Source organism: Eschrichtius robustus, chromosome 20, assembly GCF_028021215.1.
Source record: "Eschrichtius robustus isolate mEscRob2 chromosome 20, mEscRob2.pri, whole genome shotgun sequence".
NCBI lineage: Eukaryota > Metazoa > Chordata > Mammalia > Artiodactyla > Eschrichtiidae > Eschrichtius > Eschrichtius robustus.
In genome coordinates, this window is record NC_090843.1 from 61,924,123 (window position 1) to 61,938,018 (window position 13,896).

At 47.1% G+C, this 13,896-nt stretch overlaps 1 protein-coding gene across 1 annotated transcript in view; it reads left to right on the forward strand.

The window, feature by feature from the left end:
- The window catches only part of MYOCD (myocardin), an 88,397-nt gene that overhangs the window by 52,704 nt on the left and 21,797 nt on the right, over positions 1-13,896 (forward strand). Inside the window, exons 6-7 of the mRNA XM_068530544.1 lie at positions 8,486-8,658; positions 11,596-11,721. Coding sequence (XP_068386645.1) covers positions 8,486-8,658; positions 11,596-11,721 — 299 coding nt within the window. The remainder of the gene's footprint in view (positions 1-8,485; positions 8,659-11,595; positions 11,722-13,896) is intronic.

Here is a 13,896-nt window from a genome sequence, read left to right on the forward strand (position 1 = left end):
TAACTTAAACCGACGGACTCGATAAGATTGCCCTTTCATTTATTTAGCTCTTCATTTAATATTTACGGAGTATCTTCTGTGTGTCAGACACTAGACAAACCTACAAAAATTTCTGCTCTAACAGAGCTTATATTATAGTGCAGGAGACACAGACAATACACAAAACCCATAAATAATTCTATATCCTAATAAAAGGCGATAGATGCTGTCAAGATAGAAGTTGTGCAGGGTACAGAGAATCAGGAGTGCCCAGTAGACGGGGTATGAAGGGGGAGCTGGGGGTATGAAGGATGTACAAGAAGCGAAGAGGGCTAGGAAGCTCTCATGTAGGAATATGTGAGACAGAACGAGGGATCTGTGAAGAGTAAAGAGAAGGCGTAGCTAGCGAAAGAGATGGAGGATACAGGTTGACCTCATCCAAGGAACGTCCGTGCCTCAGCCTCTCTAGCGGTAATCTTTCAATGTGCGTGAATCTCTACGGGCAAGGCCGTGGCATCCTATGAAGTGTCATAGAGGCAGAGGGCGTTGCTCAGCGACCAATTGCAGAGACAGCGCTCTGAGTAGCCCTTCCAGTGGCGGTGATGATGCCGACCCTTCACCTATCTGTCACTCCTTGGGGTCACATCATCCACCCTCGGTGAAGTGGTGACTCAGGGCTGTGGTTTTCTGTGTATCCTCCTCCCGGCACCTGTGTATTTCTCCTCCTCTGTGCACGTGCCTTTCCAGATGTGTTTACATTTTCCAGCTCCCTCTGCAGCTGTGCGTCTGTGTTTCTGCCAAGCCCTGAGCGAAATACTCATTGTCTTCCTCCCTCCCGGTTTTATTCAAGACCAACGCTTCTCCATCCCAAAGATACAATAATCCAGAAGCTCTCTCAACGCAGGGAGGGAAGGATACTGTAGACAGGGAACCAGCCCCTACTCCGGGATTTTTCTTCTCCTTCCCTGATGTCCCCCCTCTTGCACTCAGCTGAATGACTGTAGCAAATCGTTGCCCCCCCGACCTTTCCTCTCCTTTTTGGGGTGCCAGCTAGCCATCCGTCTTCCAGCCTGCAAGTTTATTTTCTGAGTCAGGTAGAATTTTACAGATTCCAGGGGGAGGAAACACAGGCTTGTGTGACCAGAGTGACGCAATGTGGATGAAGAGGGGGCCTTCTGACTTTACTGACACAGAAGGAGGCTTGGGGCGCCTCGTGGCTACATCTCAGAACATAACACCTGTTTCCCTGTTTCTCCTTCTTAGAAAACCTCTAACAGCTACTCTCTCTCAGGCCAGAACTCCAAATACAACAAATATGACATTATGGGGGAGTGCTGATTTACGAGAACAGAAGCTATACACTGGAGTTGAGCCTGGCTTTGTTCTGCTTACACGTGGTCATTGTCACCTAGCATCCCTCAGTTTTGAGAGCCCTACTCCAAGCTTGTTAATCCCCTCTCTGGTCATCTGGGTGTCTTCTTCACTTGCCAAGAGCATCCCTTAGGTACCAAGGAAGCTGGCTTCTGCTTGGGTAAAAGAGAACCGCAGCTGGCTTTCCCAACTCTTCAAACAGTGGAAGGGTCCCGGCATCCTGCTCTAGTGGACAAGCTCCTCCCCCTGAAGTGTCCTCATCTTTTCCTGGAACTGAGCCAGGCTTCCCACCTGAATGCCTGAGTCTGCTTTTCGGCTCTTTTTTTTTTTTTTTAAATTGAACCTGTGATTCAGAGTATACAGCGCCATTATCAAAGATAAAGCAGTTCTTTTTATCACCGTAACCCTTCAACACAGGAAAGCAACATTTCTGTCCGCCAGGGATGGCCCAGAAGTCATCCATTTACAAGTGTCATGTACATTTTTCTAAAAGATCCTACGCTAGTCTTTGCTCACCTGTAAGCCCAAGGCTCAGACTTTATAACTAAACAGAACAAAAATTCTTGTTTACTAAGTATCCAGTTATTCTTCAGAGACTCTGGAAGTCTGGCCACTCTCCGATCATGCATTTCTAAGACAAATAGACAATAACCACGGCCCTAAGGCAGATGGTAGCGTCGTTTGCTTTGGCATAACTTTCTCATGGACAAAATCTATCATTCCATAATGAGAAATTATTTCCAAAGTGTGAATAATCCTTGGGGGAAAGAAACACACGGAGGCATACGTGATAAGTACTTTTCTGAGGAAGGTTCTGGAAAGGGGGTGGGAAAAGAGAAATAGGAAGCCGGTAGCTTTGAGGGGGGCGGTGACAGGGAGGAAAGTTCGGGTGCTCTGAGACAGTGCTCATGTATCTTTGCCCACCTAAGAATTTGTCCCTGGAGAATTAGCCTCGAAAGCTGATACAGGACAAGTGTTTATGCAGCTGAATTGTTTTTCACAACTCATGTGTTCCTAGCATCAGGGTCTATCTAGAGACTTAAAGCCAGTTTCTAAAGTGCCTGGGATCTGAGGAAAAATAATGCTGTTCCTCCAAATTCCACTTTCATCTGTTTCCATCCTAAAGGCATCTGATCCCCTTCAAGGGCAGTGGGTTCGGTCTTTGTTGGACAACATAATCCATCCCATCCAGACTATGGTGTCTTCAGTGTACTGAAATCTCTTTAGGCAAGAGCCACTTTTAAACTATAGCTACTGTCACCCGACCACCTCCTCCCTTAGGAAGTGGATTTGGCTTCAGTCTCTTCCAGGAGGACATTAGGAAGTCTGATCATGAATTAAAATAGCTGTCACGCGAGCACCGCTCAGGCTTGCAAACAGATAAGCGAGCGAAGTTTGTTCTCACATTCCCACCCCATGCTTTCCAGCCCCTGGTGTGGGTCCCGGCGGAAAGGTAACCAGGACTCTAGCGATCGCATTTTCATCTTGGAATTTCAAATGTTTATGCAGAGTAAAGTCCAACTGACTCATTCATCTAATCACTTCCGAGAAAGAGGGGGAAAGCGCCGAGTCGCCAGGCCAAGATCCCCAAGGGGCCGGTGCCCAGAGACAGCCCCGTGGACATAGCCTGGGGGTGAGTCAGGGCTTCCAGAAGCAGGTCCTTGTCATCACAGCGCCTGACGTGTCTCCAGGGACAATAGCCAGCGGCCTACACTCCAGCAGCTTCCAGTGAGCCCCGCGCCCTGGGGATTGGAGCAGGGGCCCAGGGTCACGGCACGGAGCCGACAGACTTTGCTTGTTCCTGAAGCAGCCAGATAAGGTGACCTTTGTCCCTCTCCACTGAGCCCGCCTTGAAGCAGGCAGGAGAGGGGGCAGCGCGCAGCCTTTCCTGTGACACTCTGTCTGCTCTGGGGAAGGTCTGTCTTTGCTTTCCCGGGATGAACCTCTCAGTGTTTCTGGCTCCGGAGTTGGGCTGACCTTTGCAAAGCTGACCACAGGATAAACTGCCTCTTGGGTGGTCTTTGTTTTATTTTTGATCGTGGTGCACTTGAGACAAGCAGACACTGCTACCAAAAACAAGAATAACAACAACAGCAGCTAGAAATGACTGGACACGTGTGCGTCAGGGACCATGTGAATAACATATAAAACATGTAAAGCTCAGTGCTTTTACATGCGTTACTTTAATCCTCAAAAACCCCGAGAGGTGACTATGGTGATGTGTCCCATTTGATAGATGGGGAAATTGAGGCTCTAAGAAGTTGAGTAATTCATCAACAGTCACTCCACCACCGAAGTGGTAGAACCGAGAAACAAACCCACCTGTCTGGCCCACACTGACCACACTGAACACCACGTACCTCAGCTCCAAAGGAAGCCACTGCCACGCTCTCGGGGGCCTCTTGCTGTCACCGTCCTCATCAGCAGGGGCTGAGCCTAGTGTGGGCTCATCTATCTGTCCTGTCACTCACCTTCTGGCCTCGCAGTCAGAAATCCAGGCCCTTTGTGGTGCTGGGGGACAGGGAGGGGCCCCCGTGGTCGACTCTTCGAGTGTGGACAGCCTCTGAGTGGTCCTCAGTGTGTCTGTTATTCTGACACGGCTTATTCTGACCTGGTACAACGTGCTTTTTAGAAACTAGATGGGAGTCATTTTGGGGGCCTTGGTCTTCACCCTGTGTTTGTTCATTCAGGTGTAAACAACTACCCTGTACGTGGTTGCGTGTATTCATGGCTTCTTCATGTATGGGGTTGCATGTACTCACAGCTTCTTCGTGTGTACAGTTGCATGTACTCACGGCTTCTTCGTGTATACAGTTGCATGTACTTACGGCTTCTTCGTGTATACAGTTGCATGTACTCATGGCTTCTTCCTTGACTTAAGCAGAGGAACCTCTTTAAATGATTGATGTCACTTGTAAAGTAGACTCCTCGAAGCTGTGTGTCTCCAGGAACTGGATCCTAAAGTAATCCACTCCGGCGGCTGGGAGAGTTACTTCTTCATCCTTCCCACCCCAACTCTGCTCATCACCACCCTGTAACTTCCCTTCTGCGCCCCGCAACTCTTGCCAGGTGCCCTCCTCCCTTCTGTTATCCTGTCCACCGTCATTTCAGGCTCAGCTCCATCCCACCTCGTCTGGGAGTGAGTCTGCCGGGACAACCCACATCTCCACCCGCTTTGTCTGCTAGCCACCAACAGCACTCACCAGGCAGGCTAGTCCTTGACAAGTTCTCCGGTTGTGTCCCTTGCAGATAGACGGATAGCATCCTTCTCGTGGTTTCCATATCTTCACCATACTGTATCTGATTATACTTCTGCTTCTCTCTACTCCTCTCTTGAGTGGGAAGGCTGGAAGTGAACAAAATAGTTGAGGAGTGTTCCATCCAATTCTGGGGAAAATGGGACTGGTTACCAACTCCTTTATTCCAAACACTCTACTTCTAGACTTTTCCACATCATTCCAGGCAGGTGCCAAAGTGAAAAGGACACGCTGATTTATGGCCACAACAACAGGGCTTCACAATCCTCCCAATCCCTTTTCTGAGACAGTGGCAATGAGATCGAAGTGATCGCCTGCCTTCTTTCTTCTCACAGTCAAGACGTCATGTTCAGTCCTTCAGATCTCAAAAGCTCAAGTTAAAGATGTTGTGGAGGATGGAGCCATCCTTAGTACGTGTGTGCCGAAAAAGAAATCGACGTTGGCCGATTTCTACGCTACCCCTCCCCACTGCCACCAACCCAGTGAGTCTTGCGATGTTCCCTAAACAACATATATCTGTTGACCTCCCGGGAGGGAAATTGATTTTGCCTCCCCCTCTGCTGGAGGCTCTGAGCATGCAAAGGCTGGGCCTGTGTCTTAGCTCGGTCTCTAAAGAACTGGGGGGCCTGGATCTTGCAACGTCCTCATCTGCAAAACAGAGACGAGAGAATGTGGTCCTTCCTCATGTGACTTCCTGGACCGTTCTAAGGCCTAACACAAGTTGATCGTTTCTGTTATTGCTTCCACTACTAAGTGAACTGCTGATGCAAACCACTGTTTTTATCATTTGTTATCTTTCCCCTTGAAACTATTGAAGGGGGATAGTTGGGGGATCAAGAGAGAAATTTTCTCACTATCTCCCATCCCCGCCCTTCTTGTAACATTTCCACGCGTGTTAGAATGCTTGGACAACTTTGCAGTTTGGTTAATTCCCTCTCAATTGCACGCGTTTGGGATGTGATCCTCGATGCGGGTGGAGGTGGCAGGGGGCGGGGGCGTCTTCTTTGTCACACAAAGTGTCAGATCCCACAGAGAAGATCAGTGCCGTTCAGAATGAAGGAAGTGGGGAGGGAGTGTAAGATGCTACAGCTCTCCCACGGAGGGTCCTGTTGGGCAGGGCAGGCTGGCTGCCCCCAGGGGCTGGTACGGTCACACGCAGGGCTCTCTGAGTTGGTCTTGCCTCACGGTCTATGCCAAGTAAATCCCAATGAAATGCTGTGACTTCTGAGGTGGAGAGGGCTTAACACCCACTCCCCCCACCCCCCCAGATCCCATGCCCACCTGGCCCTGAATAATACATGTCATCTTTTCAGCAGGGACAAAGCCTTTAATTCCACAACTAGAAGTGGGACTTGAAATTTCAATGAAAACGTGGTTTCTAAAGTAAAGAAATTAGCAGGTTGAGTTTACAATGGAAGTGCATTCATGGAGGCTCCTGGAAGGACCTTCCTGGGAAGATCTCAGGCACATGATCCCCTGGAGAAAGGGAAATGGTATATAAATTCCTTCACATTGAGTGAAAATGACAGATCGAGGCTTCTTTGCAGAGCCGGGGGGTTTGCCGTAAGGAAAGAAGGGAAGGGTGTGAGCTAGCTCTGGACCTTAAAATAGAGAGGGAGGGAGGTGGGAGAGACCAGATGGGAGAGATGAGTGACCCCTGATTGCAAAGGAAAAGTTGACATTTGTCAAATACCCGATGAAAGCCCTTTCTGTTAGAAAATGAATAGCTTTCTGATGCAAATATAGGAAAATACTGGCATATATTTATTTCAGGTGATTCACATGTTTTATATTATTCTCTGTACCTTTCTATTATTTCAAAATTTTTATAGTTAAAAGATAAGGGCCCCTTGGGAAATAAAAGTTGAAAAATAAAAGTTCCCATTCATATAATGAAATACTGTGTAGCTGTTAACCAAAAAATTGAGGAAGATCTCTATGCGTTCACATGTAAAGATCTCCAAGATACACTGGAGGGTGAAAAAAGCAAGTTTCAGAACAGTATCTTTCACTCAGTCCTGTCTGTTTGAAGTGCTTTTTAAATATGCGAGTGTCTTGCTATATGGATAGAATTAAGTCTAGAAGAGGGAATAAATCATTAACGGAAGTGGGATTATTATGTACCTTGTTATGTACATTTCCTATGGTATGAATTTTTATAAGTAAACATTACTTCTATAATCACAGAAAAGTAATAATGACCTTTATAAATAATCCTTGAAACCAAGGAGCAGCAACGCTGGTCCCCAAGCCTTTCCAGGTTGGCAGGCTGCCCAGCGGGCCAGCGACTGGAGTTCCCACCTGCCCTGTCCTTGTCCGGCCTCTCTCCTGATTTGACACTTGCGTGTCTGAGTGAGGGTCCATGACAGATGCCAGCAGTGGTGGTGATGACAAGCCCCAAACCACATTCGTTCCATTACTTCCAGCTCCCCGTTGCCTTTCCAGTCTCCACCGTGAGAGCTCCTCTCTCTTATCTGCCCCAAGCCTGAGTCAAAAGTTGTTGTCAGTGTAACTGCAGCATACCGGGCTGGAAAACTTGCTGATAATACATAAATTCCTTTCGAAGAGCCGTGCCTGCAAGAGGGTCACAAGAGCGTGTGGCCTCAGCACATTTTGTACTGTGCATTTGGATAATAAGCCAGAGGAGATTTGGCAATTAAAAACATAAGGGAGGGACTTCCGTGGTGGCACAGTGGTTAAGAATCCGCCTACCAATGCAGGGGACACAGGTTCGAGCCCTGGTCCGGGAAGATCCCACGTGCCGCGGAGCAGCTAAACCCGTGCGCCACAACTACTGAGCCTGTGCTCTAGAGCCCGCGAGCCACAACTACTGAGCCCACGTACCTAGAGCCCGTGCTCCACGACGAGAGAAGCCACCGCAGTGAGAAGCCCGCACACCGCGATGAAGAGTAGCCTCCGCTCGCTGCAACTAGAGAAAGCCCGCGTGCAGCAGCGAAGACCCAATGCGGCCCAAAATAAATAAATAAATAAATAAATAAATAAATAAAATCACAGTACTGTAAATGATCAAAATGATAAAAAAAAAAAAAAAACAAACACATAAGGGACATATAAGGATGTCACGATAGTCCCACCTGGTCTGGTAACCCCACTCCCCAAGCCAATGTCTGGGTTTCCCTCCCGAGACCACGCAGGCTGCTGGGGAAGAATCTGAGCACGTCTGAGTCGCTGGGGACTTCCAAAATACACACAAAGATAAGAGGAATAACAACAGAATCCAAATAATAAAAATAAATAAAGATCACGCTCCAGTTTCTGAGAGACGTTTATGGCTTTTATAGACAGATACGCGTTCGTTGAGTGGGGCTTTGGGACATTCTGGTGCCATTAGCTCTTCTGACACTTAGGAATTTAAACTTAGGAGCTCCCTGGCTTCTCCGTAATGGCAAAGTTTGCGAAACATTTTGTGCCGGTTGCCCCGCTTTATGTTTGAACACGATGCAAATGGCCCACCGTCATTTCGATTTCACCTCTCGTCGTAAAGCCCCAGGGAGACAGGGCCCTTCTCCTCCTGCACCCGATGACCCCTGTTCTGTCCTTCATGTTCCCTGATTTAGCTTCAGAAAGATAGGGGCTCACATATAAAATGTGCAGGAATGGATCAATCTGAAAATGAAGTTTAATAAATGATGATAGACCTTTAATATTGTCACTCATTCATCCCTGCCAAACGTGTCACTTTTATAAACACAAGTTCCCCTGTATGGAGTAAATAGAGGGGAAGGCAAGTCATTTTAAATATCTTCACTCCTACCTTGAACTGGAAACATCTAAGGAGGTAGGTGAGTGCTCCTAATAGGGATGACACACTGAAGCACTGCCACTGACCCAGTTCTTCTTGGCTTTCACTCCCTCAGGTAACCAGGTGAGTTTCTCCAAATCAGCGGATGCATTTGCCTTTGAGGAGGACAGCAGCGATGGGCTTTCTCCGGATCAGACTCGAGGTGAAGACCTCCAGGGCTCAGCAGGATCCCCCCCAGACGTGAAAGCTACAGAGACCCCTTTGGCGGGTCCTCGGGGGAAAATCCAGGTAAACAAAGCACATCTCAGCCTGTCACCTCTTCAGTCTTGAAATCAGCAGTGCTGAGGTTGTTTTGCTTAGAGACCCCAGAGATGTTTCTTCATGGCACGTCATCTTGATGCTTCTTCTCACCCTGTTCGGTCCAGGGTTCTGTGTGTAAGGGCAAAAGCTTCCAGATAACGCCGAAAGAGAATCCGCAGAAATATGCCCTTCTGACTTATGTTTTCAGTATCTACTCTGTCAAGTAGATCTCTTTTATCTCCACTTTTAGAGACAAGGTAGAAATGAGGCTCCCCAAGATGAGATGACCAACCAACAGTCTCCTGGAGAGAAAGGGCCTCAGCAGGGCTGGTTTCAAAGCCCACGGTCTTTCCAGGCACTGAGTTACCACTGTAGGACCCTGGGGAGCGGGGAGCAGGAGGCGCTGATTGGCTACAAAGCCGGAGCCCTGAGCCAGTTCTACCCCTAAGCAGGCGTCTACCTGCCAAACTCCTGGAGCAAGGGCCACCTCCAGCCCCAGCCCAAACATAGCATTCCCCTTTTTCTGGACAATTCCACAGATTGTTGAGATGTGAGAAATGGATATTGCACATACTGTTAAAAGCACACTTATAAAGAGCAGTATAATGATGGCTAACAACAGCTACTGCCATTATTAAGCGCCCACTGTGTACCAGGGCCAGTGCTAGGCACCTTGCAAGCGTTTTCTGTTAGATGTTACAGAGAAGGAAGTGAGGCTGAGTAGCTGTGTGGCCCCAGGAGCATGCAGGGCCCCCCACCAACACCTGGAGCTCCCCCTCTATAAGCCACACCCAGGCTTGATGGGACCTTTCCTTGGCCTGGCAGGATAGTATTCCCAGAGCCCCCAGAGGAGATGAGTGTGAGGGGGAGGGGTTGCACTCGTGGGACAACGAGATGTCAATCTTCCATCACATCCTGTTTCTGGAGAGAACCCTTCGACCTCAGCCCCTACCCTTCGGGAAGAGTTTACTCCTCTTGGCCTCACAGGAATTATTCGATGACTTGAAATCAGATATTTTATATATATGATGTATATTTTATTAACAGATATTATTTTATATATTTTAATTATATGGAGATATCTCATATCTTATTTTTATTATATAGATATTTTATATCTGTGTGTACTTCTAATTTTTTTAATTGAGGTATAATAGACATATAACATTATATTAGTTTCAGGTGTACAACATAATCGATATTGTATATATCGTGAAATACACAATGTATACAATATATACAACATTCAGGTGTACAGAATAATTGCTTGATATGGTATCGTACATCGTGAAAAATACACGTGTATTTCACCATATGTACGATAGATACAATATATCATTGTATGTATTGTGAAATGATCACCAGGATCCCATCCCCACACATGGTTACAAATTCTCTTTCTTGTGATGAGATCTACTGTCTTTAAGATCTACTCTCTGAGCAACTTTCAGAGAGACAATACAGTATTGTTAACTATGGTCACCATGCTGTACATTACACCCCCAGGACTTACTGTATAGCTGGACGTTTGTACTTTTTAAACCGTATTAGATAGTGTATTTGAAAACATTTTTACACTGTAAAGCATGCAGGGATCAGGGACAGTTTCAGGAATTATTTACCGCGACCCTGTTTCCTGAAACTGTGCTGTTACCGGTCATTGTCAGGCCTTTCTTCACTCCATCAGAACAAAGCCAAGGCTGCCCAGGAGGAAGTGTGGAACAGGAGGGAGACGGGAGACAGAAAAAGCAGAGCCAAAAGAGCCGTACGTTTATCGCGCAAGAGTTTATAATCAAAGCATTTTTCCTTCCCCTGCATCCCACAGCTGGTCTTTGCAGCCCAACTTCTTTGATAACATCAAACAGTACATCAGACCATTTGTATCTTATTCCTCTGACAGTAAATTCCTCAGCTTCTGATTTAAAGATGCTTTGGGGAGAAGACGCATTCTTTTCTTTTTAACCCTCGGAGCGGGGTAAAAAGGGAACAAACACTGAGCAATGCCAGGCAAAATGCAAAAATCATCTTATGTCAGTTCATCCGGCAACCTCATGTGACAGATGAGGGCACGGGCTCCGAGAGAAAAGGATGCTACAGACCTTTGATAGGTGCTGGGGCTCAGGGAAGGGCTGAGCAGCTCGGGGAGATTGTGGAGCAGCCCCTGCCTCTTTTTCAAAGTCATGGCATAGGATTGTAGGGGAAAGAGAGAGGGCGCTTGGTCCATTTCAGAGTCCTCTGCATATGGGAACGTGCCTCTCATAAAGGTTTTCCTGATACTACACACATACACACACACACACACACACACACACATATATACACACATGCACATACATATACACAGACACAGACACACGTGCAAAGGGATATATATACATACATATATGCACTCATATATTAGACAGACACACGTAGAGACACACATGCACACAAATACACAGAGACCCAGATGCGTACACACACATACACATACCTACACACTTTCCCTCCGTCTGCTAACCCCCTTTTCATCTAACTTTTTTGTTGTCCTACTTTCCCCCAAAGTTCCTACACCCACTCCTCCCACTTCCTCTCTTTTTCAATCCCACTGTCAACTCCAACAGGTAGACCTAGCCGCAGGTAGGTGGAACCCTCACCCAGGGTGACCAGATGTCCCAGTTTGTCCAGAACAGGCCAGTCCTATACCTGTCTGCTGGAATAATTATTAATCATGCCTGCTTTCTCTCTTAAAAGTGTCCTCAACTGGATGACAAGTTATATACACGACTCCTCCCGCTGGAGGACAGAATCTGATGTTCCTGAGATAAGAAGCTAGGATTAACACAGCAGACCTCGGGGGTGGGAGTGGGAGGCTCTACCGCAACATTTCCACGTCACACAGTTTTTACTGCTGCATCCTAATAATGCTAAACTTTGGATTTTTAGGATCTTATTTCTGGCTCAGAAAATGAAAGGAATGACTCGCCCCCCCAGCCCGGCAACCAGTCAGACCCGGGGAAGCAGGGGCTCGGCCCCCTGGGCAACCCGGTCCCTGTACACGCTGCTGTCAAGGTACGGTGGGCCGGCCTCCACGCCCGTCTGAGCCCTCAGCTCACAGGGCCAGCTCGGGGCAGGGAGTGCTGAGTTAGGTCTGTCAACAGGGGGAGAGTCACACGGCCCCACGGACGTGTTCAATCCACTGGGAACATCGCAAGACAGGAGTTGAGACATGGGCCATCAGTGTATATGGACCAAGATTCTCTTGCCCAGCAGGGGCCTTCCCTGCAGACAAAGACCCCTGCTGGGCAATGTTTGCCCTTCTTTGGGATCACAGCTCAGCCAGCCTATTCCTGACTTAAAAGGCTTCATCAGCTCAGCCTAGAGATAGACACAGCTGACTGCAGTGCACACAGGATTTGTATGTGGCGTAAAACAGGTGTAGGGCAGCTGGATTTTATGCAAGGAAAGCAAACCTGAAGGCCTTGCCTGCAGCAAACCCTATATCATTCAAGCCAGTCTCCCTATGGAAGTAAAGACAAAGCAGAGGGTTACACTCACAAGAGACACATAACTACAAGCATGATCACATAGTTTTGGTTTAAGTTTCTCAGCATTATATCTAATAGCTCACAGAGTACTTTCTCCTCAATTAACTGCCTGGTAGTCATTTGACTTTCTTCGTAATGTTTTATCCCAAATAACTTCTGATTGATTTGGGGGCGTGTTTTCTCAGCTCTAAAGCCACCGCTTCATGCTGAGAAGATTCTTAAGAAACATTTTTTGAAAAGGTTGTAAATTGAGTTAGAATCGATGCTAAAGTAACGGTGCCCACCCACTGCCCCCTCCACTGCATGTACACAGAAGTGGTTTTCATCTTATAAATGGATGGCAGGTAGTTCTGATTCCCAGTAAAGCTCCCCAAACTGCAGTGGCTTAAACCCAGCCTACAATCTACTCAGCTCAACGGCGTTGAAAATAAGTGGCTATTGATGAATTTTGTTCACTGCAAGTGGAGGGGATGATTCAGTGATTTCTAACGTTGTGTGCAAAGAGAAATTGCATCAGTATTTCTACCAAAGTGTTTCAATTCTGCCTAATGCAAATGAGCAAAGCGCTCAGCCTCTTGGTACGAAGGGAGTATCATAGTTGCCGTGAGGAAGGACAGTCAGTTTCAATGAGGAGCAGGGTTGATACCCACCTGGTCCAGCAGGACTGGCTGTTTACGTGAAAGCCAACAGCTCTTCTGACTGGTCAATGCCTGTGGGTTCTCAGCTGATGAATATTCATCATCTCTAAGCTAGGAGGCTACTAGAGGGCTTCTCAAAGAAGGAAGCAACCCAGCTAGGGAAAAACATCTCTGCCCTGTCGACTGCGTAAGCTTCACATAAGGCCATTGAGAGAATGCACAAGAATACTCTTTGAAACTGTAAAATCCTCTGTAAGAGAACGGGGCTCACATTGCAGGCTCCAGGTAGTGCATGTCAGGTTGAATAAAACATGATTCCTGCCCTCAAGGAGCCTACAGTCTAGTCTGATATCACAGCCATCACTAGTCCATATGGGGCTTTGAGCAAGTAAGAAAAATGTGCCCCAAAGGACTTGAATAGACATTTCTCCAAAGATAAACAAATTGCCCAACAAGCACACGAGAAGGGGGTTCCATGTCATTTGTTGTCAGGGAAATGCAACTCCAAACCACGACAGAATACCACTTCACACTAACTAGAATGACTAAAATTTTAAAAGTGGAAAATATTAAGTGTTGATGAGGATGTGGAGAAATCGGCACCCTCATGCATTGCTGATGGAGATGTAAAATGGTGCGTCTGTGTGGAATGCAGTTTGGTGGTTCCTCAGTAAATTAAACACGGAATGACCACGTAACCCAGCAATTCCACTCCTAGATACATACCCAAAAGAATTGAAAACAGGTGTTCCAACAAAACTGTATGCGGGAATATTCATTGCAGCTCTATTCCCAATAGTCAAAAGTTGGAACTAACCGAAATGTCCATCGAGCGAAGAATGGATAAACAGGGCACATCCATATAATGGAAGGTTATTCAGCCAGAAAAGGGAATGAAGCACTGATTCTTGCTACAACATGAATGAACCTTGAAAATATGCTGCATGAAAGAAGCCAGACACAAAGCGCCACATGGTGTCTGATTCCATTTTTATGCAGTGTCCAGAATGGGCACATCCATAGAGACAGTAAGCACATTAGTAGTTTCCAAGGGAAGGGGA